This window comes from Oryctolagus cuniculus, chromosome 8 (assembly GCF_051225735.1).
Source record: "Oryctolagus cuniculus isolate XC-2025 breed Fujian yellow rabbit chromosome 8, ASM5122573v1, whole genome shotgun sequence".
NCBI classification, from domain to species: Eukaryota; Metazoa; Chordata; class Mammalia; order Lagomorpha; family Leporidae; genus Oryctolagus; species Oryctolagus cuniculus.
Genome location: NC_142874.1, coordinates 80,877,575 through 80,891,917, shown reverse-complemented (window position 1 = coordinate 80,891,917; position 14,343 = coordinate 80,877,575). Strand labels below are relative to the sequence as shown.

Sequence of the window (14,343 nt, the reverse complement as noted above, 5' to 3'; positions counted from 1 at the left end):
AGCTATATTATATATAATATTTCTATATATTCTGATACGGTATATGGATTTGAATAAAATAACGGGGATGGGGGGATGAGTGGAGGTAATGGAGGAAGCAAGATTATCTATTAGTTTATTATAATACTCTCCATTTTTGTGTGTTTCAAATTTTCTATAACAAAAAGTTAAAAACCTGTTGCTGACATAGGCAGTTCCATTCAACAATTAGAAATGCATACTAACACTGGTCTTCATTATCTTATGCATATATTAGTGCTTAAGAGATGCTGGAGATGTCTGACAGAAAGTTCTGAGAAGTGCCGATTACTGAGTAGGTACTACATATTTTAGAACATTCAAAACTTATTATAATGAAAGTTAATGTTAGAAACATGATTATACCTATACTAATATTAATGACTAAATATTCTAAAGGCTATTCTTAAGAAAGAACACGTGAAGAAAGAAATGTTGAAAAATTCTGAGAAGTTAGTGAGAAGTTAACAGGACAATCTGAATAAGACATCCACTTAATACAGTAGATAAGGAGTACACACTAAGTTTACACACCAAATGTATATGGAGTTGGAAAGTCACAATTAGCTAAATGAGTAATATAGAATATTACTTAGAATATCTTGAGCAAAAAAAAAAAAATCCCCATCCAATTCAAACAGAGAAAATGCTCAAGTAACACTCTGTGACCTAAAAGAGTCAATGATGGTGGAAAAAAGCTAGAAGTTCAAGATCAGCAAAATAGGAAGTCATTTATTCAGAGGGGGGAACTATAGAAGCCATGTAGCAGGAATGGCAAACTTGATAGACTTTCTGTCCCCAGGCAGAGACGAATGTTTGTGCTTGTACTGTGGTTGAGGTGGGGTGGTAACCAGGGGGATGGCTGTTGGTACATCTGTCCAACAAGTAGAGCTGTTCCGTAGGAACAAAAGTTTTATGTTTTCTGATCTTTTGATGATTTCAGGGATGCCAAATACTGATAGTTTTTATGGAAATCTTCTGATAATAAATTGTAAAGATAAATAATAAATGCTAATACATCTCAAAATAAAAGTTCTGAAAATCTGGCCAAGGCACCTGTGGACCATGAGCAATGGACTGATTGTGTTGCCCCCAAATTCCTATGTTTAAACGGTAATCTCTCATGATAGTATTTGCAAGTGAGGTCTTTGAGAGATCATTAGTTCCTCTTGAATGGGATTAATGCCTTTATCTGATGAGGTCAGGGAGGCAGCTGGCTCTCTCACCCCATATGAGCATGCAACAAGAAGTTGGCAGTAGGGCCGGCACCGTGGCTCACTTGGTTAATCCTCCGCCTGTGGCACTGGCATCCCATATGGGTGCCAGTTTCTAGTCTCGGTTGCTCCTCTTCCAGTCCAGCTCTCTGCTGTAGCCTGGGAGGGCAGTGGAGGATGGCCCAAGTGCTTGGGTTCCTGCACCCGCATGGGAGACTAGAAAGAAGCACCTGGCTCCTCAGATTGGCGCAGCACCAGCCATGGTGGCCATTTGGGGAGTGAACCAATGGAAGGAAGTCTGTCTCTCTCTCTCACTGTCTATAACTCTACCTGTCAAATAAATAAATAAAAAAAAAGTTGGCAGTGTGTCGCTCCCCCTCTTCGTGGAGGAACGACACAGGACCCTGCGTTGTTCTTTCATCTGCTCGGCCCTCCCCGGGTTTGCTGCTGGTTCTTCCCGGGTTGGCTACCGACCCTTCCACCTCCGTGGAAGGGCGGTTCCCCCTGCCACTTTCCCCACTTCCACAGGGGAGCGGCACACCACCGGCCGGCTCTCTAGGGGGCTGCTCAGGTATTCCTTCAGATAGATGTTCCCTCAGATGTTCCTGGTGCATGTTGTCTCTCTCCTCCTTTATAGTCCTCTTCCACCAATCCCAACTCTGCTACCCACACACCGAGTACGCTGCTCTCCTCCAATCAGGAGCAGCTCCTGCAGCTTATTGGTTGAACTGGAGGCAGCTGTGTAGAAGCTGTTTACTCCTCTCCCAGTGCCATATTGTGGGAGAGCAGATGCATAGGATAAATCTTCATTCGAGTAACTTAGTCTAGTCCGAGTTGCTCCCCACAGCAGTGTGTAATCTTGAAGAAGGCTCTCTCTAGAACCTGACCAACCATGCTGATACCCTGATCTCAGGCATTCAGCACCCAACTGTCAGAAATAAATTTCTATGTTTATAAGGTATCCACTCTATGGTACTATAACATAATGGTAGCCTGAACTGACTACGACCGCACCTATTGGTAACCTCTGTTTTACTATGGAAGACTATTAAAAACTGTTGCCCTAAAGGATAAAGGAAACTGCAACTAGCTAGGGGAGTGCTGGTCAAGGGTGGAGTGTATCTGAATCATTTGGCAAGCTTGTTAAATATAAATTCTGAGCCTCATCTCAGAGAATATTTTTAAAATGTGGTAAAAACCATATAACATTAAATTTAACCATATAACATTAAATTATGATAAAATAGATGTACAGTTTCTAAGTGTATACTCCAGTAACATTACATATATTCACATTGTTGTGAAACAGATTTCCAGAACCTTTACAACTTGCAAGACTGAAAGACTAGACTCAGTAAACACTAATTTTGTCTCTCTCTCCTTCCTGTAGTCCTTGGTAATCATCTTCCTACTTTCTGTTTCTATGAATTTGACTACTTTTGATACTTCATGAGTGGAATCCTAAGCATTTTTCCCTTTGTGACTTCTTTTGTTTAGCATGATGTTTATGCTGTAGCATGTAATAAAATTTGTTTCCTTTTTAAGCTCAAAAATACTCCATTGTATGTATATAGCATATTTTGTTTAACCCATTCATCTGTTCATGGATATTTGGTCTGCTTACACATCTTGGCTATTGTGAATGATGCTACTAAAGGACATAGGTGTCCAAATAAGTATTTTTCAAGACCCCACAGAATCCTATTCAATAGTTCTGAGGTAGATCCCAGAAAGCTACATTTTTGATAAGCCCTTCAGGTTACTCTGAAGCATGTAGTTGCTGGTTTACAGTTTTAAGAATGGTAAATTAGAGAAATAATAATACTAACTTTAGAGAACTTATAGAACTTTTTTTCAGTTCGCAGTAAGAGGATTTTAGTAAAGACTATCAGGTTAAGGCCCATGGGTTGAAGATTCTTAAAGATGTGAGTCAGAATGGATGAAAGCAGAAAATCTTCTAATTCTGACATATTATCTATAGTTGCTCAGTGTGAAGTTATCATAGAACTGGTAAAATCAACAAATTGTCAAATAGGCTTGGGATCTCAAAATGATAAAAAGTGTCCACTATTTTTAATTTACTTGAAAGGGAGGGAGACACACACACACACACACACACACACACAGAAAGAGAGAGAGACAGAGACAGAGAGAGACAGAGAGATGTCAGGCCAAAGACAAGAGCCTGAAACTCCATCCAGGTCTCCCACTTGGGTGGCAGGAGCTCAAGTACTTGAGCTATCATCTGCTATTTCCCAAGTGTATTGGCAGGGAGTTGAATTGGAAGTAGAATAGCCAGGACACAAAACAGCATTCCAATATGGGATTCAGGCATCTCAAGCAAAGGCCCCCGCAGAACTTGCCTCAAAGTGCCTGATATTTATTTACTCTAGCTAAAGTATGAGGAAGCTAAGCCCCATAAACCATATACCTGATGAACCTAAATTCACCAAGCAAGAAAAGAAGGTACATATTCCATAATATCCCAAAGGTTTGCCGAAGTCATGGTAAATCTATAACAGTCACTGATTAATTATCGCTCACAACTGTACAGAGAGATATCTAAAAAAATGTACAGAAATATTAAGAAGACACATATATGAAGGAGGGGCAATGTTTCTATACATGCATTTCTTTATTTTTAAGCCAAATTCTAGAAGGAGACTGTTTAAAAACCAGTGATCCAATGACATCTATAAATATCTGCTCATCACATTAGGGAATGACAGAAGCAGCTATATATACAAGAAATCCATCAAAATCAATGTACAGCTGTTAATGGCAGAACATAGGCTATATTTTTGTTTCACTAATGTCTATTATTTACTATCTAGTAGTGGACTGGGTGCTTTCAAACGTTGAGAAAAGGTCACATCATACTCTATGTGAGATCACAAAAGCAAGGTAATTTGAGATTTCCTAAGCAGAAGTAATTGCATATTTCTAATAAATAAGGTACAGACTTCTTTTAGTCATTGTAACAGTGCTGTGCATCACTCTGCTTTTTGCCAGCTACCAAAATGACAAAAAAAATCTGCTGTGATGAGTGCTTTCAGCTTAATTCAAACAGAAGTCTAGTTACCATTCTCCTAAATCGATTGTTCTGCATTGCTTTTTTTTATCTGAGTAGTGTCATTTCTTACCACACAACCCAGTGTCTATTCTTCAAAAGCAGTCACTAATTGGCAAGAGTTAGTGCTGATTGGTGCTGAAAGTTGCCTTCCTTCAAGATAAGCCATAGTCTAAAAGTAACCATAGAATGCTTGCATTACTTCTGTGGTAACTGTTAACAGCAATGAGTGAGCAAGGGTATATCATGTTATAAACAGAGTGAATTTAATGTAAACTTTCATTTCAGCTGAGTGAGGTGACATAAAAGAAAATGGTAAATCAGTTATTCCAGACCAATAGTATTGACCCAGAAAGGTAACAAAAGAATTTAGTATCATGTTCCCAGTAGTGGTCATTTCTCTCAAATATTTGACATAGACTAACAAATTAGAACACCATGGTCAATTGTGTGATTTCACGCACACTCCTAAGCTCACAATTCAAACATGCACACAGTCTCTAAAGAAAATGGGAGCTGGTTGAAAATACATTCTTTAACTGGGGCATGGCTTGTCATAAAGAAATCTGGCTGTTGGTATGAAGAAAGCAAAGGTAAGGACAGAATACAGCAAATGGAAGATGGCTCTACCCACAAGTAGTAAATTGAGGTGGAAACTTGTGAGATGCCCTGTGACTCTAAGTTTCTAAAGCATCATTCATGAGATCTGTGTGTGTATGTGTATGCATCTTCATGCACACGGGTATATATATTTGTATGAACATATGTAGTATCTAGCTAATATTTATTTAAAGTTTTTTTTTTTTTGACAGGCAGAGTGGACAGCAAGAGAGAGAGAGAGACAGAGGGAAAGGTCTTCTTTCCATTGGTTCACCCTGCAATGGCCGCTGCGGCTGGCGCACCATGCTGATCTGAAGCCAGGAGCCAGGTCTCCTGGTCTCCTATGCGGGTGCAGGGCCCGAGGACTTGGGCCATCCTCCAATGCACTCCCAGGCCACAGCAGAGAGCTGGACTGGAAGAGAAGCAATTGGGACAGAATCCGGCGCCCAACCGGGACTAGAACCCGATGTGCTGGTGCCACAGGTGGAGGATTACCCTATTGAGCTGTGGTGCCGACCTACTTACAGGTTTTCGCTGACCTACTTACAGGTTTTTAAGAATGTGCTGCAGCTTAGACAACAAGTAGCGAAACCAACTATCCTTTCTTCTGGCCAAGAAAGTTGGAGCTTCTGCCCTCTGGAGTATCCCACATTTACAGATGTGCGATACTATTATTGCAAGATATTTCATCATTTTAAAAGGCTAGGCACTACAAACTATATTATGGGAACATACTCAAGCAGAAAATCCAGAAACTCTGCAAACACAAATTTACCAAAGTAATATCAAAATTGAATACAGTATTTGGGGAGTCTAAGACTGTGAGTCTACACTCTGATGATCTGTTACAGGTTAAGAAAAATGTGGCTATCTGTGCTTACCTTGGATGCACTGAAATATAGAGCTCATGTAGGATTATTTCTACATAGATATAAGTTTCATTGTTGGTTCTGCTGCATAGCTAGGCACGAATTTCCAGTACAAAATATCAGTTTTTTTTGTCTTTTTTTAAAAAAAGGATTGGCAATTCTTCAATGCTGATAAAATTTAAACATGAAAAAATGTTTTAAATTAGGAATTGAATGATTCACTTACATTCTCTGAATAAGTAAAATATGATTCAGAAACTGAAATCTGTATACAATAATTTCTTTTCCATAATAAAAAAAAATGAAAGAAAATCATTTAAAAGGGAACAAAGGGAGGAGAGGTGGGGGTCATTTGGTAGTGGGGCAATCAGATATGGGCATCATAATAGTCAGCTGCTTATCACAGAAATGATGCTGAGTTATCTACTGAAACTTGTTTTTTAAGTCTGTCACAACAGTGCATGTCTGTTATCTAGAATCTTCATTTATAAAGAAACACTTTCTAATAATGATGATGATCACGGACACTTAATATATCTAAAAAAAATTCTCTTGGCAGTCCTATAAAGCAAATTCTATTGGAAGGAGCTGAGATACTGAGACTATTTTGCGGTATGCCATACAGCAAGTGAACCCAAGAGCTGGGTGTGTTTTCTTTTTTTTAAAGATTTATTTTATTTATTTGAAAGACAGAGTTGCAGAGAGAGGTAGAGTCAGAGAGAAAGAGAGAGGGGTCTTCCATCTGCTGATTCACTCCCCAGATGACCCCAACAGCCAGAGCTGAGCTGATCCAAAGCTAGGAGCCAGGAGCCTCCTCCGGGTCTCCCAGGTGGGCGCAGGGGCCCAGGGACTTGGGCCATCCTCCACTGCCCTCCCAGAAGTGAAGCAGCCAGGACCAAAACTGGCAATCAAGTGGGATGCCGGTGCCTCAAATTGGGGCTCTAACCCGCTGTGCCACAGTGCCAGCCCCAATGGGTGTGTTTTCTTGTTGACTAAGCATACTTTTTCTTACCTATGAAGCAGATGGGAGGGATGAAGGGAAAAAAAAGGAGAAGATGAAAACGAAACTAGGAAAACATAGATGGGTAAATGAAAAAGGAGATGAAGAAGGCAAAGAAAGATGAACTGCCCATTACATGGAGCCCTCCTTCCTTGGGTTTCTGACCAGTGTACACCAATCACGTGGTATTTCCAGTTTTCACAGCCCAAGTGCAAGATCCAGGCTTCACCTCCCTCCATGTTCTATACAAAAATACAGCTCTATCATATTTAAAACTGTTTTAAAAAAAATTATGATTCTAGGGGCCAGCTCTGTGGTGCGGCAGGTAAAGCCGCCTGCAGTGCCAGCATCCCATGTGGGTGCCAGTTCAAGACTCGGCTGCTCCACTTCTAATCCAGCTCTCTGCTATGGCCTTGGAAAGCAGCAGAAGATGGCCCAAGTCCTTGGGCCCCTGCACTGGCATGGGAGAACTGGAAGAAGCTCCAGGCTCTTGGCTTTGGATTTGGCCCAGCTCCAGCCATTGCAGTCAATTGGGAAGTGAACTAGCGGATGGAAGGCCTCACTCTCTGCCTCTGCCTCTAACTCTCTGTAACTCTGATTATTTAAATAAATAAATCTTTTTAAAAAATTATGATTCTATTGTCCACAGAAGCCATCTGTGTCTCCCTGACTAACAGGTAACTCTTGTTCTTTAAGTTCATCAGCAGAAACAGATCTCTGCTGGGTGCAGCTTAATTGCAAGGGAAATATTTGAGTATCTACCAATAACAATTATATATTTTTAAAATATTTATTTATTTACAGAGAGAGAGAAAGAGAGGGAGAGACAGAGAGAGAAATCTTCCATCTGTTGGTTCACTCCCCAATACCTGTAATGGCCAGAGTCATTACATAAAAGCCAGGAGCCAGAAACAACTTCTAGGTCTCCCCAGTGGGTAAGGGGCAAAGCACTTGGGCCATCTACCTCTGCTTTCCCAGGGCATCAGCAGGGAGCTGGATCAGAAGTGGAGCAGCCGGGACTCTAACTCTAATGCCCACATGGGATGCCGGTGTCACAGGCAGAGCCTTAACCTATTAAGCCACAGCGCCAGCCCAACATTCAGATTTTAACATGGATATTTTATGACAATGCTCTAATGCAAAGGCATTTTAGAATTCATGCTTAGAGGACAATCTCATGCAAGCAGGAATAAAACAGAGCTTGGGGTACACTTTCAAGTTATCAAATAGAAATAGTAATTTTCAACTTATCAAATAGTATTATTAGAGTAATAATGACTATTTTAATTTAAATTTATTAACGAGAGAGAGAGAGAGAGAGAGAGGTCTTCCATCCACTGATTCACTCCCCAAATTTCCCCAAATGATGGGGCAGGATCAGGCTGGAGCCTGGAGCCAAAGACTCAATTTGAGTCTCCTCAGTGTATTAGGGAGTTAGAATCATGAGCAGAATTCGGACTTGAACCCAGGCACTCTGGTATGGGATATGGCTGTCTGAACTTGCAGCTTAATTTCTAGGCTGAACAGTTACCTCTCTATATTTTAAATGGTTTTACAGACTACAGTTTGTCTTCATTTAAAGTGTACTGAATTTGACCCTTTTACAACTGGATGAGAGTGATATATTCTTATTCTACAGGTGAAGAAACCAACTCAGAGATAATAAGGAATCAGATTTAAGAGGTGCAAAGCAAAGACTTGAACACAGGTATTATGATTACAAATATGGTGCCCTTTTTTTTTTTTTTTTTTTGACAGGCAGAGTGGACAGTGAGAGAGAGAGACAGAGAGAAAGGTCTTCCTTTGCCGTTGGTTCACCCTCCAATGGCCGCCGCGGCCGGCGCGCTGCAGCTGGTGCACTGCGCTGATCCGATGGCAGGAGCCAGGTGTTTATCCTGGTCTCCCATGGGGTGCAGGGTCCAAGCACTTGGGCCATCCTCCACTGCACTCCCTGGCCATAGCAGAGAGCTGGCCTGGAAGAGGGGCAACTGGGGTTCCCTTTCTATACTTGCCTTCCTGGGCATGGACGTAACCCTGAAAACCTGAGATCCAATCATGTTAAGGTCAAACACGAAGTTGCTGTTGGTAAGAATATAAAGCTAACAAGAAATATAATATGGGTTAATCTATCACCATGAAGTGGCAGATTTAATTCCCTTTAAAAACTAAAACCAAATCTAAAAATGTAACTTTTGGATTCAAAAAAGTTTTTTTTAATCAATTCCTTCCAGGCTTGCAGACAAACTCCAAAGGCAATGAAATCTGTCTGCAGCACTACAGCCAAATTATAGTAGTTAATCATCCATTTAAAGACTTGTAGCAAAAACACAGTGTCAAGAACTAAGAGGACTATTTTGTGTTGATTGCCCTAGTAGAAGAGTACTGCAGAGCACCTTGTAGTAGCCTTTTAATTTAATTCTTTCATCTATTTGAAGTTTATCCTGAAATACAGACATTACATTATAAAAACTCTGGTAGAAATCTTCCCATTACATGTCCTTGGGTCTGTACAGGATACTTTTTTGTTTGGAGTTCATTGACACAAGCCTAAATCAGAGTTCAGTCACCATAGGTTGTCAAAATCATTGTGTTCTAAGATCCACTACTTCACTCTTAATCCTTGCCAAGCATCATGGGTAAACATGGTATTTGCTGGAAGGGGTGATTGAATAAGTTGGGAGAAGAGCAAGGCAAATGCATAACAATAATGGGGCATGACCCACAGACCCACATTCTTGTTCTCAAGGTGTTCCTGGGATTTATTTTTCCCATTGCAGACCTACTGAATATGAAATATGGCAATCTGCGTTAATCAGGTGATCTTCTTGTAGGCTAAAGCTTGAGGACATCTAAGTGGACCACTAGAGACAGCAGCTTAAAATTTAAAAGATACTATTTTTAATTTCCAGGGAGTTTTAAAAATTTCATGGAAAATGGAATTAAGAGATAAGTCTATTTTGGTGCAATAAATCTTAAAATCCGTGCATATGAGGGGTCTTCAAAAAGTTCAAGGAAAATGGATATTATGAAAACTATACATGAATTTCAAATGTTTTATATTAAAATAACCTTTTCTTTTTATATTTAAAAATATTTATTTACTTTCAAAAATATTAACAATTTCTGATTAACAGTAATTGTACACAGTTATAGGGTACTATGTAACATTTCAATACATGAATATGATGTACACTGATCAAAGCAGCATAATCAACATTTCCCCTTCTATGTCATTATTTTATCTGTAGAGGCTTGGATCTCTTCTCTTCTGTTTGCTCAGAAAATATATAACAGGTTATTATGAACTATAGTCACTCTATTACTATATACCAGGAACTTCTTCCTTCTATCTAACTTTATCTCCCACTTCAGCTTCTAGTAATTACAATTTAAATTCAGATTGAGCTTTGTTAGCTTCAACACGAGGGAGTATGTGTGGTATTTCTATGTCTAGCTAATTTCACTTAGCATAATGTCCTCCAGATCCATACATTTGGCTGCAAATGACAAGATTTCATTCTTTGTTACAGCTGAATAATATTCCATTGTATATAAATACAACATTTTCCTTGACCTTTCATCTGATGATGGACATCTTTGTTGATTCCATATCTTGGCTATTGTGAATAGTACTGTCATAAACAGGGCAATGCAGCTAACTCTTGGATATAATGATTTCATATCTTTTGGAAATATACCCAGTAGAGAGATTGCTGAATCATATGGTAGTTTCATTTCTAGTTTTTAAAGTATTCTTTGCACTGCTTTCCATAATGTCTGTACTATTTACTTTGCACTGATTGTGTATGAGCGTTCCCCTTTTTCCATTTCCTCATCAGCTACTGTTATTTTTGCCTTTTTGATAACAGCCATTTTAACTGGAGTAAGGTGATACCAACTTGTGGTTTGAATTTTCATTTTTGTGGTAGCTAATGATATTGAGCATTTTTTCATATATTTGTTGGCTATTTGTATTTCTTCTTCTGAGAAATATCTACTCTGGTCCTTTTGCCTACTGGATTGGTTGGTTATGTGTTACTAAGTTTTGAGTTTTTTCTTTTTTAAAGTTTCTTACAAATTCTATATAGTAATCCTTTGTAGGAGAAGTAGCTTGCAGGTATTTTCTTCCATTCTGTTATTTGGTTGTCTATTCATGCTATTGTTTGTCTCCTTTGCCATGTAGAAGCACCTTATTTTACATATATATATATATATATATTCATTTTCTCAGCACATATATATTATGTTTATATTCATTTTTCTCAGAACAACTTATTGAAGAGAATACCCTTTCTCCAATGTTATGTTTTTGGCACTTACATAAAAAATCAGTTGTGTTACATTAATCTATGTGTCAGTTTTCTAAAAATTCATTTTATTTGAAAGAAAGAGAATATATATTGGTGGGCAATTAGATAAGATATGGAAAAGCTGAGAGTTGAACCAAGCCCTCTGATGTGGGATGTGGGTACCACAAGTGTCAGTCTAGCAATTCTATATGAAATGTAGGGATATTTTTCTACTTCTGTAAATAAAGTACTCTTGTATAACAATACTATCTGCTATATGTTTATGTGCTTTCAAAACACATATGCTGAAATACTAATCTCCAACATGATGGTGTTAGGAAGTGTGGCCTTTAGTAGGATATAGGCATCACAATGGGATTAGTGTCTTTACCTGTAAAACAGACCTTAGAGAACTCTCATCCCTTCTACCAAGTGAGTACATAAAGAGAAGACAGTTGTCTATGAATAGAGAAGCAGGCCCTCAAAGACACCAAATTTACGAGGACCTTGATTTTGAATTTTCCAGCCTCCACAAATGTGAGAAATATTTTGTTGTTGTTTAAACCACCCAAAAAAAATTTTTTGTTGTTGTTATAGCAGCCCAAACGGAGTACTAAACTGTTGTATTACAAAATATGCTTTGAAAACATGACTCCTTACCACATGCCCACATATCCACTGGCTTTCCATAAGGATCTTTACGTAAAACTTCTGGAGAAAGATATCCAGGTGTCCCAGCAAAACCTAGAGAAAACAAATGTTAATAGAGTTGACTTGACAGAACCATAAGAAATGGAAAACTAAGAAAACATTTTTGTGCCACTTTATCTGGTGATGTGTATCAAAACAGTAAAGATTCTCAGAGTACTAGAATAGTGTAGACTAGTTTTATTGTATTGCAAAATCAATGCTAATCTGTTTTGCCTTGTAGCTTATTTTTAAAAAAATATCAATTTATCCAGGTATGGGGTCCAATTTACTGTGCTGCATAGTCATTTTGTATACTGAAGACTTGTTTTGGTTAGCAGTTTTTATTGTCACTACTTATACTGAAGCTAAACTAAAACTGGAAAGAGGTAAGCAAAAAATTAAAGATGGAGTTATTCATGCTAAACATGATAGTTATTATATGTAAATATTTATTATGAAAATGAAACACCTATAAATTGGAAGGGCCCAAAACATAGATCTGAAGAACACATTTGAAGCAAATATTCAATAAATATTTTTGAAAGTGGGAAGTCTATTGGGGGTAAGACTAAGAGTGGTGAGTGGGATTAAAAGTAACTGCAGGACTGAGCAGGAAGAGATGAACCCCCATATCAATCAAAGAGTTCACAGTGTACTAATAAATAATCCTTGGGTACTTGTAACTGGAAGCTAAAGAGAAGACTCTGGATCATTTACTGAATCCCCAATGAACACCAATAAGCTAGATTTCCAAACTTAAGATGAAGATGCGATAAGAAAAGCTAAATGGCAAAATGAAATCATATATAAACCACAGCAGAATGCAATAAAGTATACTGATGTAACAATTAACATAGAACTAGAATCTAAATGAGATATTTCTTAGTTCTGAATATAATAGTTTTTCAAATAAAAACATTTATTCTAGAAATACCAAAACTACTATTCTTACTCGAAAGTTTTCTTTAAAAGCACAAAAATCCAGAAGCAATTTTTAAGAGGATATGTAATCAGGGATTGCTCTGGTCACAAATCACTGATGAGGCACACTGTACATTGTTGGGATATAAAATGTCCAAGAGAGGAAATTCTTTTCCATGATTTCTGTGAAAAAGTTATGATCATATGAAGTAAAAAGCAGTATTTCAAGAGGTTATGCTTTATATAACATAAATTAGAAAATTAGGCAAGGTGGGGGCCAAAACTGTGGTGCAGAGGGTTAAGCCACCACTCGCGAAATAGGCATCCCATATCAGAGTGCCAGTTCAAGTCTAGGCTGTTCTCTTTGAGATACAGCTTGAGATTAGATCCTGCTAATGCTCCTAGGAAGGCAGTAGAAGATGGCCCGAATGGAAGCTAGAATGGAGTTCTTGGATCCTGGCCTTGGCCTGACCCAAACTTGGCTCCTGTGACCATTTTAGGAGTGAACTAGATGATGGAAGATGTCTCTCTCTCCCTGACACTTTGTTTTTCAAATAAATAAATAAAATAAAGCTTAAAAAAAGAAAATGAGGCAAAAATTTGAACTCAATCTTTTTCAAATGATATATATATTTCAAATTATACAATATATATTTCAAATTATATAATATATATATACAGTTATGTGTGTGTATATATATATACATATATATATATATATATATTTCCACTCATTTTCATACCTATATTTTCCTTTCAGTGTTTTAGAGGAAGATGGAGTGGACATTGAGAAGGGATTCAAAGAAAAACCTGGATGTTGTAGCTTAAGCTTTACTCAGATCATCACTAACCTACCTCTACTTCAAATTTTATTTGAAAGAAATGTTTGATTGGTAGTTGTGAGGTAAAAAGAATTACTGAGCCATTATGATTGGTTTTACTGCCTAGAGTTTAAGAATTACCTGAAAGTCTGATGTGGAGTTAGTTAGCTCCAAGGTAGGGAGGGATGAATACAGTTATTTGGAAGAGCTTCCCAGAGTTTGTAGGATACTGCACATGCCTTCCTTCTTCTTCTTTTTTTTTTTTTTAAGATTTATTTTATTTATTTGAAAGACAGAGTTACAGAAAGAGAGAGAGAGATGTCTTCCATCCGATGGTTCACTCCCCAGATGGCCACAAAGGCCGGAGCTGTGCTGATGTGAAGCCAGGAGCCAGGAGCTTCTTCCGGGTCTTCCACGTGGGTGCAGGCGCCCAAGAACTTGGGTAATCTTCTACTGCTATCCCAGGCCATACCAGAGAGCTGGATTGGAAGAGGAGCAGCCGGGACTAGAACCAGCGCCCGTATGGGATGCCAGTGCTTCAAGCCAGGGTGTTAACCAACTGAGCCACAGCGCCACCCCTCCTTCTTTCTTTTTAATTAATTAATTAATTTGAAAGGCAGAGTTACACAGAGGCAGAGGCAGAGGCAGAGAGAGAGGTCTTCTATCTGCTGGTTTGCTCCTCAAATGGCCACAACAGCTGGAGCTGGGCCAATCCAAAGCCAAGAGCCTGGAGCTTCTTCCCTGTCTCCCACATGGGTTCAGGGGCCCAAAGACTTGGGCCATCTTGCACTGCTTTCCCAGGCCAAAGCAGAGAGTTGGATCAGAAGTGGAGCAGCTGGGACCTGAACCAG

General features: G+C 38.7%; 1 protein-coding gene across 41 annotated transcripts in view; it reads right to left on the bottom strand.

The window, feature by feature from the left end:
* Window positions 1-14,343, bottom strand: part of CAMK2D (calcium/calmodulin dependent protein kinase II delta) — a 332,678-nt gene that overhangs the window by 66,074 nt on the left and 252,261 nt on the right. For all 41 annotated transcript variants that reach the window (XM_089301697.1, XM_089301705.1, XM_089301704.1 and 38 more), the window contains 1 exon segment: window positions 11,721-11,804. In XM_089301697.1, the coding sequence (XP_089157823.1) occupies window positions 11,721-11,804 (84 nt within the window).